The sequence below is a fragment of the Papilio xuthus genome, unplaced genomic scaffold, assembly GCF_000836235.2.
Source record: "Papilio xuthus unplaced genomic scaffold, Pxut_1.1 DF828142.1, whole genome shotgun sequence".
Lineage (NCBI taxonomy): Eukaryota > Metazoa > Arthropoda > Insecta > Lepidoptera > Papilionidae > Papilio > Papilio xuthus.
In genome coordinates this window covers 2,383,810-2,410,280 of record NW_013530507.1, presented here as the reverse complement: position 1 = coordinate 2,410,280, position 26,471 = coordinate 2,383,810, and the positions used below count along the sequence as shown (strand labels likewise).

General features: G+C 32.9%; 1 protein-coding gene across 1 annotated transcript in view; it reads left to right on the top strand.

The window, feature by feature from the left end:
- retn (retained) overlaps positions 1–26,471 on the top strand; it is a 99,675-nt gene that overhangs the window by 44,827 nt on the left and 28,377 nt on the right. Inside the window, exon 4 of the mRNA XM_013307038.1 lies at positions 21,520–21,592. Within this exon, the coding sequence (XP_013162492.1) occupies positions 21,520–21,592 (73 nt within the window). The remainder of the gene's footprint in view (positions 1–21,519; positions 21,593–26,471) is intronic.

The window sequence follows — 26,471 nt, the reverse complement described above, 5'->3', positions numbered from 1 at the left end:
TTTGCAGTTGGACATGTGTTTAAAAAAATATATACAGATATATATATATATATATAGGTCAATAAAAGCCTATAAGTTTTGTGAGTAAAAGATTACCTCTATCCAATAATATATTTGCTACGTTCTATTTTATCTATTAAAAAAACAATATACAATCAAAAAAGTTTTTGAAATCAGTATTCGTTTAGAATTTTATTTTAAACCGTATTATTTCACTAACAAAATACCTAAAGTTGTAAACAAATGAATAAGAGATGTTTATGGGTGTGTATTATATGTACAAGTATGTGTAGTATGTATAGTAGTGTGTGTGCGCGATCGCTAGTGTTGGGTCTGCGCAGGCGCAACCCGCGGGTTATCATTTCCTGTTCTCATTTTAAATTTACAACATAATATTTTTTTGCCTGCGCCCGGGAAGCTGAAGTTTTATTATTTCACCGTATCTCCTGAAAATACGACCATCATTCCTACAATACTAATACAAAATTTTTTACAATGCATAATAATTTTTTATACATTTTTTTCGAATGTTAAATTCGATGTCTAAACAGATGAAATACTTAGCACCATTGGACGTAGTCGAAATGATTAGGTACATTATAGTCATCTATACCTACTAATATTATAAAGAGGAAAGATTTGTTTGTTGGCTTGTTTGCATTGAATATACTCCGAAAGTACTAAACAAATTTGAAGAATTCTTTCACTGTTGGGAAGCTACACTAACCCCAGGGGAAATAGGTTATAGTTATTACTAGGATTTTAAATTCGACGCGGACGAAATCGCAGGCAACTGCTAATATGAAATATTACATTTTCGTAGTTTAACCTTTGCAAGGGCAAAAAAATTTAATAGTGAAAAAAGTTGGTTTGTAAAATTGTTCAACACGATGTTATTGCTGTACAAATTGAGTTATTGTTTTTATTAAATCGCTGCCCGAGAGGTCCACAGACCGTGTACCAAGCTTCACGGGCGATAAAATGTCGCGCGGCGATTTCAATTTTTATACCAGTAATTGTTTATTAGGTCACGCACGGCCGACGAGACTCGCTTTGTCGGCTGGCGACAGCGGCATTTTATAGCCACCGATTCGATTCAGCCTAGGCTGTACTTCCCCAGTTACCTTAACATTTACCTTTATGGAAATTAAATTAAGTTGTAAAGTGTTTTATTTACGGATTTTTATACGCCTAGCAAAAGTAAAAAAACACAATTGTTAAAAGCATAAAAAAATTACTAATGACTTCAAGAATATTTTTTCGTTGCTTGTCTTTGAATTCGGGAATAGATTAAATTAAATAAAATATGGTTAAATGATAACATTCATTGGTATGTTATTCAGGGAATCCTAACAATCGTCTTGTCAAAACATGCCACGCTTCTTTGATCAGCCCATTATTACAAGAGTTCCTGGAAATTACTTAATGAGTGTACACGGTAACCAGCCGATGATTCAGATATAAGTTGTACTTTCGCTTTCTAGCAATTTTAGAGTGATTGTTCTGATAAAACTTGAGGCTACAAGTGTCGTAGACAACAAAATATTTAAATATACGTTGCAAGTTCCAACACAAACTCGAAGTATTTTTATCATGGCAAAACTCGAAAATTCAAAAATATTTATGTAAAATATCTTTTCTCACGAATTTATAACATTAGCTCACCTCTCTTATGTTTATCTCTTCATTTTATCGCACAATTTTCGATAATTACTATGAAATTTGACGTTAAATTATTTAGGTACTTGATTTTAGCGTTGATTCAAATCATACGATACATATACGTTTTATTTATTTTGCATAAAAATTTAAACATTTTTTTTTATTTAAATAGTTTTTATCATATCTGTATTTTGGTGCTGAATCCTTGCTTAGCTCTGCAGCGCTGCGGGCGCCGACTCACGTTTGTTTGTGCGGCGGCGATCACAAAGCGCGGCTGCAACGTTTCCTCTTTACGACCTCCCCAACTGTGGAACACTTTGTATCGTTATCCATTGTTTTATCAATTTCAATAATTTATCACTTGAGCGAGAACGGAACGCGTCTCTTAGCACATAAAATATCACGTGATTCTTGATTTTTCCAAGAAGTAAACAAAAACATCGTTTAAATGTAGACGGAATCATTCTATTTCTAAACGCACGGTGGCCGGTTGTTGTGATTTAAAATGTAATTATTTTGCCTTTGCTTATCATAAATGTGATGATGGAATGTTGTGTATTATATCAAGTGATTTGATATATTTTATCATATAATTTTTCTTCTTAACCCTAAGCAAACGTTTGGAACAGCAATTATTTTTGAGATTGAAAAACATTGATTTACATACTTGAGTAAGAAACTCACGGTTATAAGATTTAAAACATATCACGGTGGCGACATGGGTCTTAATAAGCCTAAATAAGAGCATTTTTAGTCCTAATTTTACTTACTAAAACAATTATTCTTTAAGTAAGGAAATTAAACTGTTATTTTGGTATCTGTCTATGTCATAAAGTAAGGCAGGTGTGAAGATACATTCCATGTCACTTGTAATCAATCAAATGGCGTTTAAATGAAACATGGTTATAAAAATTGCGGTGCGGGCGCGCCACCTAGCGGCGAGGCGTGGTACCATAATGAAGGCAGTCCATTAACTCTTTAGTGGCGGTTTATTGGTCTCTTAAAGACTGCTTTAATTATTGTGAAACGTGTATTATATCGAGTGAATGATGGCAAGGATTTATACGGTGTTCTACCAGAGCCTGAAGCTAGGAAGTTTTCTGTTATTTAAAATAATATTTATCGATTTTTATTGAGTGTAAAAAGGTGAAAGTAATTTTTTTTATAGCCCAAACTTTCGTTTTGCATAATAAGTGTTCCTGTTACACAGGACCACAGGGAAAAGAGTTACATCTCTTAAAATCACTTAAAAGGTGCAACCCTTTACATCGTATGAGTCTATCCATGTAACTACATATTTTTCATCCTTTTATTTCGCATACAAATAAAGATGAATCAACTTCAAGAATAGTGACGTCTTGTTCATTTTGATAACAGAGTGTGTAATCGATAAACAATTGACAGTAACATAACGTGTACAAATAGTGAATGATGATGTAATTATTAGTTGTTGTAGGGTGCGGATACACTGGGGACTATTGCGGTATTGACTATCGGGTGATAATTAAAATGGCACGTCGATCCCCGGGCCGTGCGAAACGAAGAGTGTTCCGGCAATAATAGCGCCCCGGGTAATTGAGAGATCCAATCATCTGTCCACTATTGTTGTGGTCTTATTAAGTTTTTCTTTGTAAACTTATTTGTAATTTATAATCGAAGGGCGGGGTAGTACATTTTCGTTTTAAGAAAGCTATGTTTATATCTTTTGAAGGTGGTTAACGATGTAAGACGTAAGCGGGTTACAGGTGAATGTTACCTTGGCTAATGACATCTGCATTAATATACTGTTTTGTAGGTTATATTTACTATTAATACTTCTAGATTCTCTCTCTCTCCCTCTCTCTCTCTCTCTCTCTCTCTCTGCCTAGCTTTCATAACTCAAGGTGGTGGGCTCAGCTTTCATTCAAGGGGACATCTTCTTCTGAGACTTGGCCTCCGCTCATGTCTTTTATTATTACATCTTTCCATCTCATTTTGAGTCTGCCTCAGGATTTGCGACCAGGGAGGGAAAGTTGAAGTGCTAAATTACCGACGTAGTCCGGCGGCCTCCTCCTTACATGACCAAATACTTCTAATTTTTTTATTACCCTGATTCAATCGCCCACAAAATTTTTATTGATGGTCATTGGACATACGTCATTACCTCCATTGAGTTTTTAAACAATAAAATATTTGGTTAACGAATGAATCACGCATCTTCCGTAGATTTAGTTGACGTTTCTCGGGGTTTTTGCTTTCCGCACCACAAAGAGTGTTATTGACAAATAACGTTACGACATTACGGGTTTATAGAACGGATATGATGTTTGACCAAAAGAGAAACCATTAAAGGTTAAAAATATACCTCATTTTTAAATTACAGATTGTCAATGTAAAGGAAAAAAATTATTTTTCGTAATAAGCAACGTAAATGTTCGCAAAATAAGATTTTTTTTTCGAAATTACATACATAATCCAATTTTTTTATTATAATTGTATAGATTGATAATAATACTAATAAGAATGGATGCAAATCTTGCTTACCTTATATTTTTCTAGCTGCGCCCGCGACTACGTCTGCGCGGAATTAAATAGCCTATGTGTTCTTCCAGGCTATGTTCTACATGTATGCTAATCACCGTAATCCATTAAACCGTTCTGGAGACACGTTCTAACAGACATCCATCTATCGAAACATTCGCATTTATAATATTAGTAAGATAGTAATCGCAAAACTTCATAAAAACTCGTTACGAAATAGCTTTACAATAAGCATTGACGCATTTCCCTCTGGTCCATTATACCGCGATATAATTATTGCCCTCAGTACAAATACATCTTGTCTATAAGAATGTTAATTACAAAAGTCTTTACGAATACCAAGATAACTATAGAGTCTTAATAGCTTTAAGTTCTAATCTCTCAGCTAACTGCTACTGCACACTTTCCTGTATTATTTCATAACTAGCTGTCGCCTGCGATTACGTCCGCGCGGAAATAAATAGCCTACGTGTTCTTTCAGGCTATGTTTTACGTCTATGCCAAATTTCAACGAGATCCATACAACCGTTCTAGAGATATCTTGTAACAAACATCCATCCATCCATTCAGACATTTGCATTTATAATATTAGTAAGATAGAATATTTATTAACAACTATAAAATTATCATTGCAAGAACTGTAGTTAGCAGAAATAAAATATTTACAACTTGATGACCAAGATTCTTTAATATAATTTACTGGTTGTCAACCGCGACTCTGACGTGGGGAATTAAGAAAAAAGATCAATAATTGACATAAAAACTAACCTATTTCCAAAGTCGGACCAAATTATAGATGCTTACAAAATTTGATAAGAATTGCTTCAGTAGTTTCGGAGTTTATCGCGAACATGCATCGTGACACATCATCATCATCAACCTGCCCTAATCCCTATCGAGGGTCGGCACAGTATATCCTCTTTCACTCAGTCATTCCATACTTTTTTTAGTCTTCCTCTAACTTTGTAGCCATCTACATGCATCGTTACACAAAATTGCTTATTTATACAAGATTAGTAAAACGATAAATCAAGAATTCATAGGAACCAATAAATCTTAAATCTAAGGATTATATGATTTTATTTAGAAAATTATCAATAATTCTGCTTTCAGAAATCGTTTTTATCAAATCCTCTTTCATTGCACCCACATGGCGACTGACCATTTTGCTCGTTTCATTGTTTCATGCGGATTCTACGAAGCCCTAGTCAATAAGCCGTATCTCTTCACTTCCTCTGATAATAAAATAAAGATTCTTTCGTCTTTTGTTTGTGCATTACAAAAATAACATTTTAATTCGTCATTTGAAAGGACTTTTGCCTGTTTTACTTATTCCATTGTTATTTTTATTGCACTTATTTTATTTTACGAATCATCGTTTGTCGGCCAGTGTTTACTAGAAATTTTATTGCTTCATAAAAAAAAATGTTAAAAAGGAATAAAATAAATAAGGTCTCTTTGCGTCTTATTTTTATCTCTTTCTATAGATAAAGATTGTTAAGAATGGAGGATCCATACCTGCTAATATTTGAGGTAAATTCTTTGGTTAATTCAGCGTTTAATGTATTTTAATAATAATGTATATACTAATAGAACAAACAGTGCACTATTGTTGACTTTTTATTGATGTTGTGACGTCATAGTACATCTTAAGTTTTTCATAGATTATCCCAATTCTCGTAACGTAGCGGTCTGCTCTTGGGGCTTCCCCACAGACAAATTTAGTACACCGTATAGGTTACGAAAGTAAAAAATAGTAATTTATCAATTAATTTGTGATCCAAACTAACTTTCTTATGACGCTTTTAATTTAGTAAAATTATAGTCCTAATATTCTTATGACTCTTTAATTTAGTAAAATTATAGTCTTAATATTCTTATGACTCTTTAATTTAGTAAGGTTTTAGTCCTAATATTCTTATGACTCTTTAATTTAGTAAGATTTTAGTTCTAATATTCTTGCTTTTGTAGTAAGAACTTTTTGATTACTATACATTTTCTCATTTCTTCGTCGACTCGTTCATTGCTACATATGTTAAATATGATATAAAATCAATATTAACTACTAAACTTTCACAGTTATCATATGTCCGCGCAACCCTTTGGTATCACAGACCTGTCACAATAGTCGTAAACCCGCAAGCTGACCCGTATCCGTGCAACCGCCCGTATCGCGAAATGCTTCCACTTTACCCCATTACAAAGATATCAATAACGAGATAACATCCACCCCATGCAATCCCGTCGCATTCAATCACCGGATTTAATTGATTATTTGTGAAATATGAAATTATTATCCGCTCAAAACGAATACACAGCTCTAGCACCCTTCAATTCACACTAATGACGTACTCCCACGAACCCCGAAATAATTTTGCGCGCAACTTTGAAACGTCACGATTGCAATTCTTCACATCACTACGTACGAGGCGAGAATTACGTAATAAACCTGCGGTCAAACAATTATCTTTACACACTTAGCGTACGTTTTCATTAATTTTCAATACGACCGACTGTGAATTACGATTCTCTTAACCCAGATGCGGTTTCAAAACATGAATATTTATTCCCAAGATCCCAAGATATTTGCCGTTATTTTTTACGAGTCATGCCGTATGTCCGTACTGCAATATTTTAAACAATACAAATCTTTCAATCGTCATACTGTGCACATAGATTATAAAACAAACCCAATTCTCAGAATACCCTTGCGCATTGTATCCACACGTTTGCTATTTATAATTACAACTTATAATACTTGTCTGAAAGAAAAATGTAACGACATGTTTTCTGTTATTGTAATATTAAACTTACCGCGTCGAGATAAAGTTGAAAATCGATTATAGGTTTAATCGATTTAATACCGTTTGGAGAGCAGGTAAAATATTTAAATTTCGTAGCGATCTGGTGTGGCGACAACCCCTGCGCCGGTGCCGATGGGGTGGAGCGGCGCGTCTACCGAAACCTTCCGTCTCGTTCCCCCGTGCGCGTTTTTCTTATCTTTGTCTCGCCTATTATTGTCATATCAAGATTCGAACATTGCATTTTGTTTCCAATTTTCAATTTAGTTTATATCTGATGTTGGCACGGGCTAGACGTCTGGCGTGTCGCCGTCGCGCTCTGTCCACGTGCTTGCGTCGCGCGTTATTTTGACACTTCTTAACAATTGGTTTCTTTTGGTGAAACTTTACGATTTTATGTGACTTATTAGACTGTGATATTATTTTAAATGGAATTCATGGATTTCTTCAACACCTTAATGGAGGAGCAGCGACAGAACTCGCACAATGATCCTCCAAAAATGCCGAACTTCTTTGAAGTTGATAAGAAGAAGGTATGCTGTTAATTATTAAAATAATTTTCTAAATTTTTTATTATTATTGATCAATTAATACTTTCTTGAATTTTATACAATTTTTCGAATGATTGATGAAAGCTCTTGATTGTTTTAACTCGGTTTTTATTTTCATTTTTAAAACATTTCCTTTACTTTTTTTTATTAATTAAAAGGCTTTTATTAGTTATACCATGTTTTATGTATACATATTAATAAAGTTGTAGTTTTATAATAGATTTAGCTCAATTCAAACTCTTCTCTCAAAAGACTTAAACGCATACGAAAGCTCTGCTAGGTTACACTTTTATTGTATAGACTTATGCCCTTAAATTATTTTATTTGCATAGAAGATTGATTACACGATAGTTTTGCCAACAATAACGTCTATAAATTCTAGAGTGTAATGTCACGTGTGATTTAAATCAAAGATTAATAATAATATAATTTCAATTCGTCCTAATTGTGTTTACCAGCTTCACAAATAAAATTATATTTATTTTATCAATTCAATGGAAAACATTAGTTATGATTCAAAGAAATCATTTCGATTTTAATAATATTTGTTTATGTTTAAAATTAATTAACTAAATTCAATTCAAATTAATGGGAAACAAACAAACTAAAGTAGGAACAATAGTGTTAATTACATAATTTAAATGATAAGCATCTTAATAGTTTTAAATGAATATATTAAAGATAAGAATACGTGTAGATTTATAAATTGGTTGCTATTTGTTCAGTATCAATCAAGTATATCAACTTGGTACAAAGCCTTTGTAATTTTGTTATAGTTGGATTTGACTGCAATGAAACTTTTTTTTATAACGTATTGTCTCTGTTTTATCAAGGTGAATGAAAGGGATGACAATATGTTTTAGTAGTGTGGGTGCTGTGAACTTATGGGGTTTTAAACATTTCAAGAATTATGTAATAAGTATTATAGATCGTATCACTAGTAAGCTTTATCAATAATCTTGGATTTAGACCCATGATTATACAAGTTGGCCACCCCTGCAATGGATGCTAATTACAGATTTGATAAAAATGGATTTTATTACCTAGTTATAATTTTATTTATTTTAATTTCCATTCTAATTTTACGGCTGAGAATTTTTTTTAAAGTTTTATTGGTGTACTTTGTATAGGATTAAAAAGGATTACTCATACTGATTTTTATTCAACAAATTCCGTAGCCCCAATTGCAACCGATAAGTTCTCTAAACAAAAGACTATTGTGAGAACAGGAATTTTGAAGTTTTCTAGAAATTTCTCTTTTGTACTACGACTATTTAAAGATAGTTATATATGGCAGGTATAAATGTTTACTTTAATATAGAATTACTATAATTCTGACTAACCTTATTCCTAATAAGTGTTCCTAGTACCGTTTTTTTAGGAACAACTTAAAGAGTTACAGTTTAGTTATAATTAAAAACCTGTCGCCCGCGACACCGTCCGCGAGGAATTAAAAAAAAGATTAGTGACCTCTGTGTTTTTTCAAACTATGTTCTATAAGTGTGCCAAATTTCATCAAAATTTGTTGAGCCGTTCCGAAGATACCTTCAAACAAACATCCATTAATCCATCCAAATATTCGCATTTATAATATTAGTAAAATTAACTATATGGGTTTGAAAAATAATATCAATTGCTGAAATAAAAAAAGGGACAGACAGACGGACGGACAACAAAGTGATCCTATAAGGGTTCCGTTTTTTTTGTGCTACGGAACCCTAAAATACTCGCTACAGTAAAGGTATTGATTGTTCAAAGAAAAATTTAATTATTAATTGTTGCACGAGTAAAATTAAATATACAAATTAAAAAGAACCTTATGAAGTTGGAGTATAATTTATAAAAAATACATAACTTAAGTAACAGTAAACATCTTACAATATTCAATATGCATTAACATTACTTGACGAAATTATAATTAATTTAACGCGACAGAATATTATTAATTTTTAATGAGCTGGTGAAAAAGAAATTATAACTAAAAAAATAATATTCCAAACTGTTAATTAATATCGAAATTAAACGCGAATATTTTAATATACGTTTAAATGTTTCCGAATAAGAACTCGATTGTTAAAATGTAGAATTGACTTAATTGATTTATGAATATTAAATCTTGGAATTAAAAGTCCGGATCACAGCAAGGGTCCTTTTAATATGATTGTTAATTATAGGCTTAATATAAGGCGATATAAAATTAATACTGTCATGTAGACGGATTAAATTCGAATGGATTCGTTATAAATTTTAAATATTTATGGTACATTTAATACTGATTTAATCTGAAGTCGTTAATGTTTAAATCTGGATGCTAAATGATGAATTGGATCTTTGTATAACTTATATCTAAAATTTATTACAATTATTTCTACGAAGATATTTTATAGCGGAATCATAAATGTATTTATGTCACATTTTTAAATTAACTTTTATTAAATCACTAGCTGTCGCCCGTGATTTCATTCGCGTAGATATAAAAAAAAATAGTGTAGCCCACCCATCCGTCCACATCACATCCATCTAAACATGCGCATTTATAATATTAGTAAGTTTAATAAAAACCAGCTCTTCAAGGCACACATTCGAAAAAAAAATCAAATAGTATCCTATGTCCGTGTCCTGGCTCTAAGCGACCTCCTCACCAATTTTCAGCCATATCGGTAACGCCGTTCTTGAGTTATAAATAGTGTAACGAACTTGCTTTTATATATAAGATTGCCTTTTTAAGATATCTCTAGATCTTGATTGCAATTGTTATTTGGTAGTCACACTAAGACCAAAAACAGTTAATCACTTAACAATTTTCTTAATGTTTTTTTCTTCAAATAACAATTTGTTCTTTACTGCTAATCACATTTAGTGTTTGTATTGAAGTGTTGAAAGGTCTTCCTTATCCACATTGATCCCAGGACCTGCAGATTACAAGTCAAGTGCTTAACCCCTGCCAATGCTCTGATGCATTACTTAACTAAATAAAACTTTCTGTAACACTATCGTACAAAGTTGGAAAATATTCATAATTTACATATCTGTATCAAAAGTATGTGCTTGTTTTATTGCGGTACATGGTATAATGTCAGGGGTGTTCAATCACGCGGTCACCGATTATTTTTACGAGCTGACTCCATTTTATTGCCGGATAACGCGTGAAACGTATGATTTTATAACCGGTCAACTATCGTAACCATCGGATTAAGTGCCCTTTTTATCCGTGTTGATTTATCAGACGTCTACGCTTTAAGGTTTACTGTACCGAAGTAACCGAAACGTTATATGTGATCAGACAGAATATATTCGAATCACCGTTAAATTTAAATATCGTCTTATATGATTAGTTATGTATGTTTAAAAAGTTAACGTGATTAATTTATTATAGGTTAATTTAAGACCGTCGGCTAAAGTAGATGTTTCCTGTATATTTAAATGTAAGTTCATGGAGTCTCCCAGCCTAGAATTTGAACATTTTCCACTTTAAATGTATTTAATTTGTTCCCACCAGAACTATCTTGTTATTTGTTGTGCAAATTTCTCCTTTATTAGCTTTAATATAAGTCCGCTTAAACATATCGCAACGTCTAGCTAATTCGTAACATTGGTAAGCAATGCAAATATATCGACAGTCGGACATCGACTGTGAGTGCAAACTTGCACAAAGGAAGAGGTTTGTTGCGCGGGGAATTAGCATGTCGCCGCTGTGGTCATCCCTGTTGTGTGTGTGTGCGTGTGGCCGTCGGGGTCGACGACCGCAACACCTGCACAGCCGCGAAATGCATATGCGTGTGCGCGTATTTATCAAAGCTCTCGCATGGTGGAAATCTTTGCAAATATTGTTCGTAGTCATAGGAAATGCGGATTTTCAATATGATGCTGTTAATTGAATACTTTGTATTTACATATGTGTGCGTGCAAAATAGAATTAGATAAATTTTGTACAACATACAAACATAGATAATCATAGAACAGTTATGGATATTCACAGTTAACTTAGACAGGCTATAACGATTAATAAGAACGCGATAAGAAAGATAAGAAATGAAGGACTAGTTGTGCCTGTTCATTAATTAATCACACAATACAATCTCATAATCATAACATTAATAATTAAATTAACTCACAATAAAGACTATATAAAGATGCTGTATGTAGGCGAGTTGTTCGTATAGATGGCGCTGCGACTGTGCTAATGCTTTTAACACGCGCTGTTCGTCCCTTTCCGCGACCGTATTGACACATTGCCTTTGTCACTGTGCGAATTAAAAAAACGCACACTGACCAATACAAAATAAATGGCATTTTTTTGCTGTACATGAATGGCGAAGGAATTCCGTAAAGATATTTATTGGTTATGTTACGTGTTAATGATAGTATGACTCATAAGTCAAACTTGAGTCCATGTGTTGAGGTTTTTTTTGAAAGAAGCCCATTTTAGGAACGTATAGTAAAGCACTTACTTGTCTATCGTATTTGATCATGAAATAGGTGTTTCTCATAGAATAGAAATTCCTTAAGGACATTTTGACACGTAATCCGGTTAGGAAAGCTTTTAAATTTGCAATTTATCGGTCAAGCACATTTGAAAGAAATTCTGAAATCCCATTTTCCCTGTATAGCAAGTTTATTTGAAATATCTTTTCTAATGAATATAAAGTTTACTTTTCTTCAATATATCTTCTTTATTTGTGCCTTTTTAGTTATTTCAACAAATAAACATGGAATATTAAATATTTTTTATAGATAATAACGTAATAATTTTAGAACAACACAATTAAATCATAGAAATTTTATAAAGACGTTAGATTTTTTTTAATCTATAATAATATGGTTGTGACGGTCAACTGATTGGAAGTTGACAATTATTGTCAGTAAGAGGCTTAATGGCCAGCAGATAATTGTGGTCGCCAATAGATTTAGCGGAGGATTAGTCTCCCGCCCCGTGCCGCCCTACATCGTATTTTACCGCCCGCCCTAACGCGCCTTCTAAATAACTACATCAAATCTCTTTGTTAATTGATTTTATTTTCATTCTTTGTATACTTCGTTACCCCAAAATTGATTTTTGATAAACTTTACCTAAGTCTTCTAATTTTTATAGTGCGTAAGGTATTCTAAGTTACTACTAAGTTATACATGAATTGCAAACGCACAAGAAACTTCTTAAATTATAAAAGAATAATATATTTAAGTTAGGTCAAGTGATTTATGAACAGTAACTGCCGTACTCAAAGTCTTTGTCTTAAAAGCCGCTTAGTCTAGATTTCTCATACTAATTCTTTACTAAGTTGCTTAGTGACCACTTAATAACCAGGGGCAGTGTGTTGATATATAAAGTTATTATGGTTTGTATAAACTAGAATATTATACATCCCTAAGGGATGTCAACAAGTAACATATTCGCTAGCAATCGTCACCCTCTCCCCAACGCGTGCGTTAATGCGGTCCCCAAAATGTTCATCTAATTGAAGATCAAAGAGAGGGCGTGTAATCGTGTATACTGCCTTTATACTCGATAGATGTACAATACTAAGATGTAGAGTTACTAGATATGGCTTGTTTAAGTATCTATTCTTTAAAAATCATAAACTTAATTACTTTATATAAAATAGTCATCGTTAATTGTCAGTGATTACAGAAATAATTTTCTACATACAACATTGAAAATAACTCATGTCCTAATTACATATACGTATAACGAGAAGATTAACACGGCAATTCTTGATTGACTTATATTAAGACAGACTTATAGTTTTCTTTTAACGTTTGGTATAACTCGTTTTTGTAATCAGTAAGTTATTCTATATGATATCTTAAAAAAACAAAGACTTTATTATTTACGAGATAATCGTGCAAACAATGAATATAATATAAGTCATGTCGATGTCTCATCTAGTAACAGTATATCAATGTAATAAGCACGCATTGCTGACCGCCACTGACTATTGTTTTTGTCGATTACGCGATTGCTTATCCGGAATAAATCCACTACCGGACACCCGCTCGTATACGCTTCACTTGCTGAGGGTGGGCATAGGAACAATAGGTATTTTACATTACAACACTGTGAAGATTATTATTACTGAAACGTATGAATCTTTAATATATAAAGAGCGTCGGTGACTCAGGGGTCAAGCATTTGACTTGCAGTCTGAAGGTCCTGGGTTCGAATCTTGCCATGTACCAATGTTTTTCAATTTCCGATTTACATATGGACATTTATCCGATGTTCTTACGATGAAGGAAAACATCGTGACGCAACCTCCACATATCTAAAAAGAAATTCAAAGATATGTGTGAAGTTAACCAACCCGCAATGGGCCAGCGTGGTTGACTATGGCCTAGTCACCCTTAACTTAGAGTAGGCTCCGAGCCCCTTGGTGGGGTCGTATGAGCTGATAATGATGATGACTCAATTTTTTGACGAACAAATTACAATTCATTGCTTCTTAGACGATTAGTTCAGTGTTTATTATTTTTAATAACGTTGATTTAAAAGGTAATTATTATTACATTATTAACTTTGATTTCTAAAACAAATGTGAAATAAAATATATATTTGATGTCCGCTATGAACTTTAGTTAGAATTGTATTGCGAGAGATTGAACAATAAAATGTTTGCTAAGAAGAAAGGCAACACTAGAAAACAACATTATTCAAGACATTTCGATAAACACAATGGCATTTGCTAACGGTACATTGTTCAATATAACATGATTTTATATTCGCAAATGACGTTTAATAATTTTAATACATTTGTAAGACAATTGGAATTGACTTTAAGATTTATGCGCGAAACTTTGTGGTTTTTGTTTAGAGTTACTTTTCCGATTGTAAAGAGAATGCTTTGTGTTTACAGCTTCTAAATGTCATAATAATGTCGAAGCGTCAAAAGCCTAATGGTTAATGGTACGGATGTCCGATCACGAGGTCGGGGGTTTGAAACCTAAAATTCGACTACAGTCGTAAACCACATAAACATAGAGTTTAGTTGGAATGGTACAAGAAATATTAGTAAATTAACAATAATCTACTAATATTTTATTTTAAAAAAAGAATGTCTAACAGTTCATACGTCGGGTTACCAAAAAACGACCCGTTTCAAGTTTCAATTGAGTCTTGTCTCATGATTGTTGGATTTCAAACGGTTATTCATATATTTACAGTAATTGAAGATAAAATAAGTACGTGTAATTTGACATTACACTTTGTCATAGTAAGTCGATGTCAATCAATCATAGAATGTGCCAGCGAGGTCAGAATTAACTATAATTTTTGTGTAAACACTAACGGAACTCGTTTACCAATCTCAGTTTCATCTTTATTTACAACAGTAAAATTTGAACACAACGCACATTACAAACAGAACATGAAATTTTTATATTCTATACTTATTACGTATAGCAATCGCCCGCGACTCCGTCCGCCCGGAATTAAAAAAAAACATAATTAGCAGAATATGTATTCCTTTAGGTTATATTCTATATGTATGCCAAATTTCATCTAAATCTGTTCAGACGTTCTAGAGATACCTTCAAACAAACATCCATACATCCATTCATCCATCTAAACATTCGCATTTATTATACTCGTACATAAGCTAATTAAAGTATAGGAAAAGTAGTGAAGGGATGATATTTGTTACTTTTCTTTGCATATTTCTTTTACTTTGGTATACAAATTTATACTTTTCACATTAAGTAAGATTATCAAGTATCACTTAGTTACGAAACTTAAGAATAAGCAATGTTAAGTGATTCTTAGATTTATGTGCCTTTAATGGACTTTTCGGCTGAAATCCGAGGGCATTTACGTTTCGACATCGCTTTCCTCGTATCAATTGAGGCTTTGTTTCATCGGACAACGCCCTTAAAACTGTTATACTGTGATAAACAATTAAATTTTACAATTTTAAGACACAAGAGATAGCGGGTTTGTTTAAAATTGTATTTAAAATAATATTGTTCTTTTTGTTATATTTAATTAATCTTATCAATATTATAAATGCGAATCTTTTGATGGATGGATGTTTCTTTGAAGGTATCTCCGGAATGGCTGACGGATTTCGATTTTTGGCATAGAAAATAGTCTGGAAGAACACATAAGCTACTTATTAAGTTTGTTTTAATTCCGTGCGGACGGAGTCGCGGGCGATAGCTAGTGTTATATTAAAAAGCTTTAAAATATTATATTAAATAGCTACGAATATTCTTGCTAATGGTGTCTAGATGAAATGATACCCGACGATGACTGCCTAATGGTAAATTATTTGGATATTCTTAAATTAAGTTTTTCTCAAAACCTTTAACTATATATAAATTTAACTAAATGGCAAGGTAAAGTCACGGACGGTAAAATTATTTTAGCACGCCTTGAGTGGTACAAGGATTATCGTTCATTTTTTTTTTTGTTCATACGTTATCAATTTTCAAAATCGCTTTATCTCATGACTTGCTCCACAAACCTGACATGTTTGTTTACCCCATTACAACTTCGGTTAAAACTGTGATGCAATTGTGTAGGACAGGCACCTGCAGTACCTGCAATGCCCTCCGCCATGCCCTCTACTGCCCTCGTCCGACAATTAAACGGCACCACTTTGCATCGATTCTTTGAAACGTCATTATTCAATGAAATCGATTTCGGGAGCTTTCCGTGAAAGTTCAAGTAATTGTGTTGTTGACGGACGAAATTATACATCGCGTTTTTATGATAATTGCTATAATTTTTGCCGCGGCATTTGTAATTTCATAATTAAGATGTAAGTAAGAAAATACGGATACAATGTCAATTAAATAATTATAAGTTGAAAATAAGCAAATGTCAAGTTACAAATTAACAACAACTTAACGCTAGGACATTGCAAATATGATTTTTAATAAAACAAAAACCTGTCGATTTAATTAAATGTTGTAAAAAAAATCGAGTATTTTGTATTATGAAATTGTAAAGCTTTTTTGTATTTGTGTTGATAAGTATGAGGTTAATAAACTTTAACGACATTAAAATGTAGGGTAAGTATTTTCAGTTATAAATTGCAACGACGTAAAACTGTAATCATGTTCACAGTTATGTGTCGTGACGGTCCTGCTATGTTTTCCTGACGACGCAAATAAATTACGACTACTCATATTATCATGTAAAATTCTAGCTACCGTTTGCTATATAAGTAATTACTATGATATGAAAATAGGTCGACTTATCGAGCTGACGAACACACGATTAGACATTAAGGTTGGTCGTTTTTACGACTTGTTTGATGGAAAAAGTTACATTGTTGAGGTAGTCGAACGACTGAAAGCGGTATACGATAGGCAGTAATTATATTTGCAGCGTAATAAGTGTTGCATTGTATGCTAAAACCACGATGACATTATTTTAATAAGCAATAACTATTCTTTATTGCAATGTAAAAAAAATTCTTTATTGAAATGTAAAAAAACTTGCGAAAACTAGAATAATTACTCAAAACGCAGACTACAAGCTTTTAAAGGATAGTGTGCTTTTAGCTCTACGAGTTCTGTATTAAAATGCAGAAAGAAATTACGGATTTATAAATTGACTAGCTGTCGCCCGTGAATCCGTCCGCGCGGAATTAAAAAAAAACTATGTACGTAAAATTTCATTGAATTCCGTTTAGCCGATCTGAAGATACCTTCAAACATCCATCCATCTAAATATCCAAAAGTAGGTTGAGGTGTTTTATGTTTTAAATTCAATCGTTTCTTTCTATCAAGGCCAGTAATTAAATTTGCTATTTTCTAAAAAAATAAATGAACACAACAATGTTGAATAATAAATAATCTAGTATATCTCGCTCTTAACTGAAGGGGTTCATTCGTAAGGAATAAACTAATAAATCTTGCACGAGGCCCGCGAATTCATCATATCGCATTTAGATGTAAACTCAATAAGTGTAAATCTGCGGTATTTCCATAAATGCTGTCTCAGTTGTTCCTACAGGGCGCGAGTCGAGTGCTTTATTTATAAATCCATCCTTATATTACAAGTGTGAATTATCGCTTGCAATTTGAAATTGTCTTGCGGCGGCGCGGTCGTAGTTTAGCTTCGTAGAGTTCGCGGGTACACTTGAGATGTTATTTAACGTGATGTGCTTATCCATACTTGTATTGTCTTATTAACAATTAAAGTAACAACAAATTGTCAAAGCAGATGTTAAGAATACTTTCTTAGTAAAGTAAAAGGATACATGATTGATTTTTTTTATGATTTTAATTTTTGCAATACATGTGAGCTTTACTCTTAAAAAGTTCTCTTGTTATTATAATTCGATAAGTAATTATAATACATATTATTTTCGTTTTCTTCTGTTTCAAATGTTCAAGAAGTGACAAAGTAATAAGTCGAAACTTGTATAACTTTGAATACGATGTAATAATCAAACATTGAAGGTGCAAACACCAATAAAATGGAATGATTTGAGACGATATAAGCGCCCAATACAATAGTCAATCTTAGCACAATCGTCCGCATCTGTGTCAAAATCAATTTAAGTGCCTGAGACCACCTTGACCCGTGCACTGAGCCTTTTGATTTATATCATTCGTGATACATCACAAAACGACAGATCAACCTTGGCTTGGATACGATATATGACTCTAGTTGTATGTTGTGTACTACGATACTATATAATTGCTTTTTCGAAGTTTTTTTACAAGTTTTCTACTAATTTAGTTTTGTGTTTCAAACGTTTAATCTTACTTCTTTACTCTTATTATAAATGCGAATATATAGATGAATGGATGGATGGATGTTTGTTAGAATGTATCTCCGAAACAGCAGTATGGATATCGCTGCAATTTAGCATAGATGTAGAACACAGCCTTTTGGTAAAGGTAAACTGGAAAAAACATAGGCTACTCATTAAGTTTTTTATACTTTCGCGCGGTCGTCTTCGCGGGTAATAGCTAGCGTTTTATATACAATAACCACAAGTCCATCTGTGGCTGGAGTATGCTACCATTACACTAGTCCGTTATTTATGGACAAAATATTTTATGCTATATGAAGGTCAGTTATCCGAGTTTCTATAGAGCTGTTGTAGCGTGGTCCGGGGAATTATTACCAAACAGTGTGATGTTTTACAATATTTATTTATTTATTCAGGCGGAAGGGGAGAGTCGGTAATTGGCACACCACAATGGAGATTACGCGGCTTAGTGTTGAGTTTTGTCATTCAAATATCGACGGCTCGGTGGGCGACAACAGACCCTGTTATGATAATATTCCCTTAGCTTTGTACGTTCGCAAACTGTCCACATACATTTTTGACTGCTTTATATCATAATCGAGTGCTTCCTTAAAGAAAAATTCAAATCTTACACCTCTATTGTACTATTGTAACTTTTTAATCTCTAAAACGTATTTGAAGATTCTTCAAGCAAAATCTTCACACATTAATATTTAAAGCCATGTTTTGTATTATATATGTTCCCTAGAGATTATGTTTTGGAATTACTGTTAGCCGTTGACCTCAACTTTGTCCAAACAATCATCAAATCGTGATTTTTCGACATAAACTTTATCGTCAAAAACCTATCAGTTTTATTTCACGTTTTTCGTTTAGGATTTGTGTTAAAATTGTATTATTTTTTGGAATTCCTCTTTTACATCATAAAAGACAGTTCTTTTGTCTCACCTAAATAAAGGTTGATCGGTGTCGATATCACCTAATGAGTGTAAACGCGAGGTATAAGTACAGCAGTGACCTCTGGCGCATCAATCTTCGCGATCGTCACTGTCCGACGGTTGCGCCCTCCGCGATTAATCACCAGCCAGAACGTTTTCGATTAGCACCGAATAGGGCACCAAGAAAAAACTTACAACGTTCCAATTACAAACCATTCGGCTTTCGTATCATTTGTTTTAACAAAGGGTTAATTTATGTGCAAACTTTATCTATTTAAAGATATTATGTAACTAACTTTTATTTACTCCGTGCTTATTAAAACAACATTAATTAGTAGAGTATGTGTTCTTTCAGACTATATTTCAGACTCGATGCCAAATTTCAGCTAGATTCATACAGCTGTTCTCTTTGGAGAAACCTTCTAACAAAAATACAAACTCTTGCGTTTATTAGTAAGATTTATTTTTATGTACTCGACTCTTCTTTAGACTAATTATTTGTGATTTTCATATACTTCCAGTTTGTCTCTATTAATATGTCTACTTTATAATACAGTTAATATTAATAATACAAAGGAATCATGTTTTATAAAGCTTATGGTTTTTACTCGTAAGTTCGACATAACGGAAACTTTAGATATTTCGATCCGCGTACTTATCGATTTATTTAAATCTAGAATGACAGTCCTTTGTGAGTGAAACCAGCGGTACATTTCGCACGCTCCAAATGCCCTAACACCTAGACTATTTAATGAGGCGTTATACAAATATATGAGACGGAAACAGGAAGCGTCAAATGGCGTTTCGTTGTTTCCACGGCCCAGTTCTTTGGCGTTAAGTGCTCCGATGTAATTGTCCGGCCAATGCAAATAGTGTGATGTTTGATCGTCGCCAGCGTCACTTTGACATCGCTTTTGAACATTCGCCCATTCTAATGTGGACCGGATGATGACTTTAGCGGGATTTCCTATTTCATGACGTCATTATAAAAGATTTCACGTTGAATTTAATAATTCGTACTTCAAATATCGTATCATACTAAAATTATAAATGCGAATGTTTAGATGGATGGATTGATTGATGTTTGTTTGAAGGTATCTCCGGAACGGCTCAACAGATGTAGAACATAGTCTAGAAGAACGCATAGGCTCATTTAGATTTTTTTTAATTTCGCGCAAACGGTGTCGCTGGCGACAGCTATTAGTCATTAAAGACAGTTCGATGTGTTGATTTAATCTTAAAATCTTGCAAATTGACAAACTATTCTTATTTATAAGCTTTACTAAAACTTTTTGTTAAAATGTAACTTACATTTATGCAAAATATACTATTTGATATGCATTGAAATAGATATACGTAACAGTGGTAGTCCTTCGCTTCAGACCAATCAAGCAATTTTATCGCTGTGTTCGACTGATAAAGCACTTTATCTGCTTTTTTAAATTGCAAAGTGCGTTCAAAAACCGGATATTGTACAATTTGCTACCAATGTTTTGTCAGTTTATGCACGATGGGGTGGCCGATTACTGCAGCCTTGTACAATGTGAGATAGTGTGAACTTGTATAGGGTTGTCCCCAGTACATAAAATAGTACGTAATAGGGTTGTACAAATTTAATTTTTTAAGTAATAAATTTATTACAGGATATAGATTTTTTAGAATGATTTATATATGTATTTAATATATTTGGTAGTAATTTCGGCCAATTTAGTATTTTTTTTAACTGAAACGCAGTAATAGTGATGTTTCTTTGTTCGACATTACGTTCAATATTTTTAAGAACTGCACAATAAGGGTAGAAATAGGTGTTATTAGTAACAGGTTACGCAATTTATTTTAATGTCTACTGATTAATTCATAAGGTATGAGTAAAATAGTGAGTTTTTGTATAAAACGGTTACATTTACCCGGACATGCGGGCGCACGTGTGCCCCGAGACTGCGCTCCGGTGCACAGCACTTCCTAGATCGAATAATATTTTTTTAAATGTTGATTAAACGTTGGCAATAACTACGTTCATTACTGCATACCACAAATTCTTGTATAAGGTTAAAAACCCTTAGTATCGCCATATTAAATACCTATAATAATACCATTAGTTTTTTTGGTACACAAAATTAAAAATGAACATTCACATTTGAAGCATTAAATTAAAAAAAGGAAATTGTCGGTACATCTACTTAAGGAAAAAATTTAGGAAACTATGGTATTAAAATTGCTCTTAAAGAACGCTAAAATAATAATTGTTGTACCAACCTCTCTGCTTTTCATTAATCTAAATTTATCTAAGACGTTGTTATTGATTGCTATTAATAATTAAACAAAACTGTTCTAATTGTTACAGTTATACGAGATCAGTGATGATCCCCAACGCAAGGAGTTCCTGGACGATCTGTTCTCGTTCATGCAGAAGCGCGGTAAGTCCTCACCATATTAAAACTTTTTGATACAACCTCCTTACATCTAATTTATCACTGGCCATTTATACTACATTCATCGGTTTCGTCCAAATTACGAAGAAGATCTTATTGTATTTAGTTGTATATAATAAAATAGGTAGTGTGATGATTAGTTTTAGATATGAATCAGAATAAGTTTTTATCTTTGGATCCATAAATGGTGAAATAAGCAGTTTTTTTTTCTGCGTGTTTATTTTTAGGTATTGTCATGACATGGTTCGTGTGACATTTCGAGAATCTACTCTCGATTAGAGGTCTTTGTGTGGAAACATTCCATCAATAGGGTTATGTATATTTACCTTCTATATTGAATGTACAATCTTTCTTATCGATTTAAATGTATATTAATCATAGCAATATTGGTCGTGTAAGACCTATGTAACCCCAATATGGTACTAATGAGAGCGCTAGTGTGGGAATTTGCCATAACAGTGTTATCTGCACAGATAATCATTGTGTTTTAAATATCATAATAGAAATAATTAAGCGAGAGATCGTTCGATCGCTCGGGGCGTTGAGTTCGTGCGCGGGCGCGTGATTGATAACCGTACAACTTACCTTGTCTGGCACACGGATATGATGATATCCTATCTCTGTTCCTCATTAATTGATCTCCGTTGCAAATGGCGCCATCAATGTCGTTGTACAATTGATGTACGATCCAAGCTTGTCGAATCAATTCTTATTGTTGTACGATTAGTTTGATATCGATAAAGCGTTCCCCTCACTATTCATTACGTCACCACTACGTTGCTTTTGTGTCGCCGTTATTTGTACTTTGTAATTTTCTTTAAAATTTTAAGTATAAGTTCGAGCTTACCTTACTTATGCGTAATATTAAATTCAAAGTTTTTAATTTGTACAAAACATAGATCTAAGATTGAAAATGCCGTTATTTAATCATCGATTTAAGTGTGAAAGTGTCCCAATTACTTAATCCGGCCAGTAGGGTGTAGGGCGGCGCTACTGTCCACGCTCCAATGTTTATTGCAAGCGAGTAATTGAAACAGAATGTTGTTTTGTACGACACTCACACCGTAATGATCAAAATAATCAATTTGTATCGTATTATCAGCTAACTTAACTATTTTTTTTTAATTTAAGCTCAGATTTATTTGAAAAACATTAAGTCTCTATAACAAATCCAAAATTAAAAAAAAAATGACTTAGAACCACATTTATGCACTTACCTATTATAATCTGTTTGAAATTTAAGTTAGCTTCTAATATTCTGCTTTGGTGTTGGAGACCTCCCACCAGGATATGTAACACTATAAAGAGTTTTGTAGTTGCAATCATGTTACGCTACGGTGTAAATCAGTCCATAAAGACCGAGTGTCGAGGTTTGCGATCAGAACGAGTCCGGCTTATCTCGTTCGGAATAAATTATTATTCAATTTATCACCCCCGGTCGCGGCCAACAAACTTCTGGTTGTTATTACGCGAGCCGCGATAACGATGAGAATTAATCGATTTGATTGTTTTTTATATCGATTTATATTTGTATACTATCGCGATCGGATTAGAATCGAATAAGGGTTTCGATTTTGCTTATATTTTATTACGTTTTTTTGATTGAAGATATTTGTTGTACAGACTGACGTCAAGATTTAATATCTTAATATTATAAATATACATAGGGTGTATTATTTATTTAACATTATAATAATTATTACATAAGAGTAAAGACTACTTACTATGAAAATATGTTACATAAGCCTGATACGATATTATTGTTCTTTGATATCCCCCTTTGTTCGTTACTATCAAATATTATTATCATTTTTTTTAAGTAAAACTGAAGCGTAGTCGTGAATAGGATAAAATAGTTTCCCTATATCCCGAGGCAGTTAGACATATAATTAGTGTTTCATATTGCCATGTCATAGCAAACATCAAGTTTTAATTAGTTAGAATTAATTTATTCGAGGTGGTTTAATCCTCACGTGAGTGGAGAGGCATCACTCGGCTCGATCTCGGCGTATTAATAATGTTTTATCATTTATTATTGCTCATGAGTAATGAAAGTGAACCCGCCACGCCCCGCGCACCACTCCATTCCGTCTTCGTCTCGCGAACGAAAAAAAAAACAACAGATTAAAAATAATATCGTTTTATTTTTATTTTTTGTTTAAATCAATCACGGGCACAAGCGTTTAATTTAAAGACAGCGACAAACGATTATGTAAATTCTAATTAAAGTGCAAGACTTTGTGGGTGGTTGATATGTTTTAGTTTATTAGTGTTGTTGATTTATATAACTGTTTGCGTATTGTCTTTGTGATAAAATTGTCTATTGCATTACGATCGTAAATATTTTGAAAGATGGCATAAATGATGGTAGCAATTTCTTTTTATATATGTATTATACACAGTATGCTTTAATTTTGTTAAATTATTTAGTAGTTTCTTTGGCGAAATATTGATTTTTTTAACTATAAATTTAACCATTAATTGCAAATATAAATTATGCAGACTGTATAAGACTTATAGTCCAAGTTAACTCACAAGTGAATAACTTCAGACACGATAATAGAACTTATCATGTAGTCTCTTAAAGCTATCATCTTCAAATCACGACAGGCTTGTTGTTTTGTAGAAATAGAAAGCACATAAGTGCGGGCGATGTTAGCACGTGATCGGCTTGTTAGCCGCTGATTGATCGGCTATCAGGCCAGCCCGTCCTTAACTTACACAGGATGATATAAAATATAAAATGTTTTTTATCATTAAAACAATGCGTCAACTTAAAACAGTACAGGTATTTAGTTTAAAAGTAACAATTTTTTTCGTATTTAACATAACAATTTCTTTGATTTTAATTGTAAAAAAACACTTATATTAAAATTTATAAGGGGTTTTGCATTTTTGTAAGATATTACCTATTAATTGTTGTTTTTAGATTTCTTTTTAAAAGCTCAGTAAATTCTTTTCTTTATCTTGGGTTGAAATGTATAACAAGATAACTCGTTAGCAATAAAATAATCAGTGTCAAAAATAATGTAATCGTAATGAGCCCAAGCACAATCAATCACTAGATCGTGAAGCATCAATTTGTAATTGCAATAAGATCATCCTGTAAGTGGCCGGCCATTGTTTCACTTGTTAATGGCGACTTCGCTATAACTAATAACATCTCATTCGGATTCATTTCCCGTGATTAATTATCTGTTTAATCGATATGAGATGTTGTGCCAACAGTCTTCTCAAATTTCAACCAACAACAAGCTTTAGTAATTTGTATTTTATGACCGGTGTGTAAAGTTTATTTTCAAATGTACAGTTTTGGATATACACTAGATTAAAGAGTTGATCTATCATTTTTTTTCATCATTTCATTGAAGATAGCCTTTTGTTGGAGGTTTAATTGGTGTCTTAAACTGGCTCGCGGTTAATTCGATTTCGGGCCGAGCTTTACCTTAGCTCATTTGCCTTCGTCTTTTTGTCTGTTGGTCGCGACGAGTGTTCATTTAAATTTGATTGATTAGACTCATTTCGATGTAATTGTATAAAACTGTAAAAAACATTAATGTGTTCGTTTGAAAAGGTAATTTCCTCATTTGTTTAAGGAACCTTATTTCTTATAATGTATGAAATATGAAATATTGGTCTATAAGGTTTTTATGCATTTAGAAGTACCGGCCAGTTTTCACTTAAAAGAATAAAAAATGTTATATGACGTCATTGAATTGAATTTAAAAAAAACGCCTGCCTCCGCATATGCCGTAAACATTTAATTGTCAAAGTCTTCGTGTCGCGCTTTAAAATAACTCGTAAATTGATGATGCGATGCGATGCGATTAGAACAAGGGCGAAGATTGATGATGTTGCCTCGAGACAGGAATTATGTCGCGGTGCGTTACCGCGCCACGGACTTTGGTGATTTTAATTATTGTTTTAAATGTACAGGCACAATTTTGGTATCATTTACGGCAGAGGTGCGAAACATTTTATATAACAGTTAAGTATATATTGACATTTATAGCATTTATAATTTTTCTATTTATTAATTTATTATACTTTATGAAAACTTTTCCTGAAAACTTCTGTTATGTAACTTCTTATTAGAAATAAGAACTAATCATCGCAGGACTTCGACGCGCGAAATAAAAAAAATCTTTATTAAGTATTTATGCCAAATTTCAGCGAGATCCATGCAGAAGTTCTGGAGATACCTTCTTACAAACAACCATCCAAACATTCGCATTTATAATATTAGAAAGAGAGTAACGATTGGACACAGAAACTAAATGTAAGATTAAAGTACACTGTATTTTGAAAGAATTTAAAATGTTCTTATACGAAAGAAGGGTAAGGGAATGTGTTGTTTATAAGTGTTGTGTGGGCAAAGGTTTCCCTTGTAACTTGTAACGACATACGTCAGTTACGAGCTACAACATTGTGACGGTCATCTCGCGCCAATAACGGTCGCATAGCGCCAGTCATGCACGACCCGCCCCGACCCGCTGCTGCTTGAGTCATGAGAATCCAGCGTTTTTATGTTTTAAAGTAAATCAGTAAAATTCTAATGCCTTCTTCGTTTATTAAAAATTTAATTATGTACTTTAACTAAAATACTAACTACAAATAACAATTTTATCGTGAAAATAAAATCAAGTAACTAAAGTATATATTTTAATTTTTTTTTATATCCCGACCAAGTTTTTAAATATGTTGTCATTTTTATATCAGCTGTCATTCAATGTTTCATTCTAAAGTAATCGTATATTGTTGTGGAATCAGGCAAAGTAAAACTAAACAACACTACTGTAAAATTTGTCTATCATTGACATTTAAAAAAAAAGTATTTAAGATATAAAACTTTTTCAACTAGCTG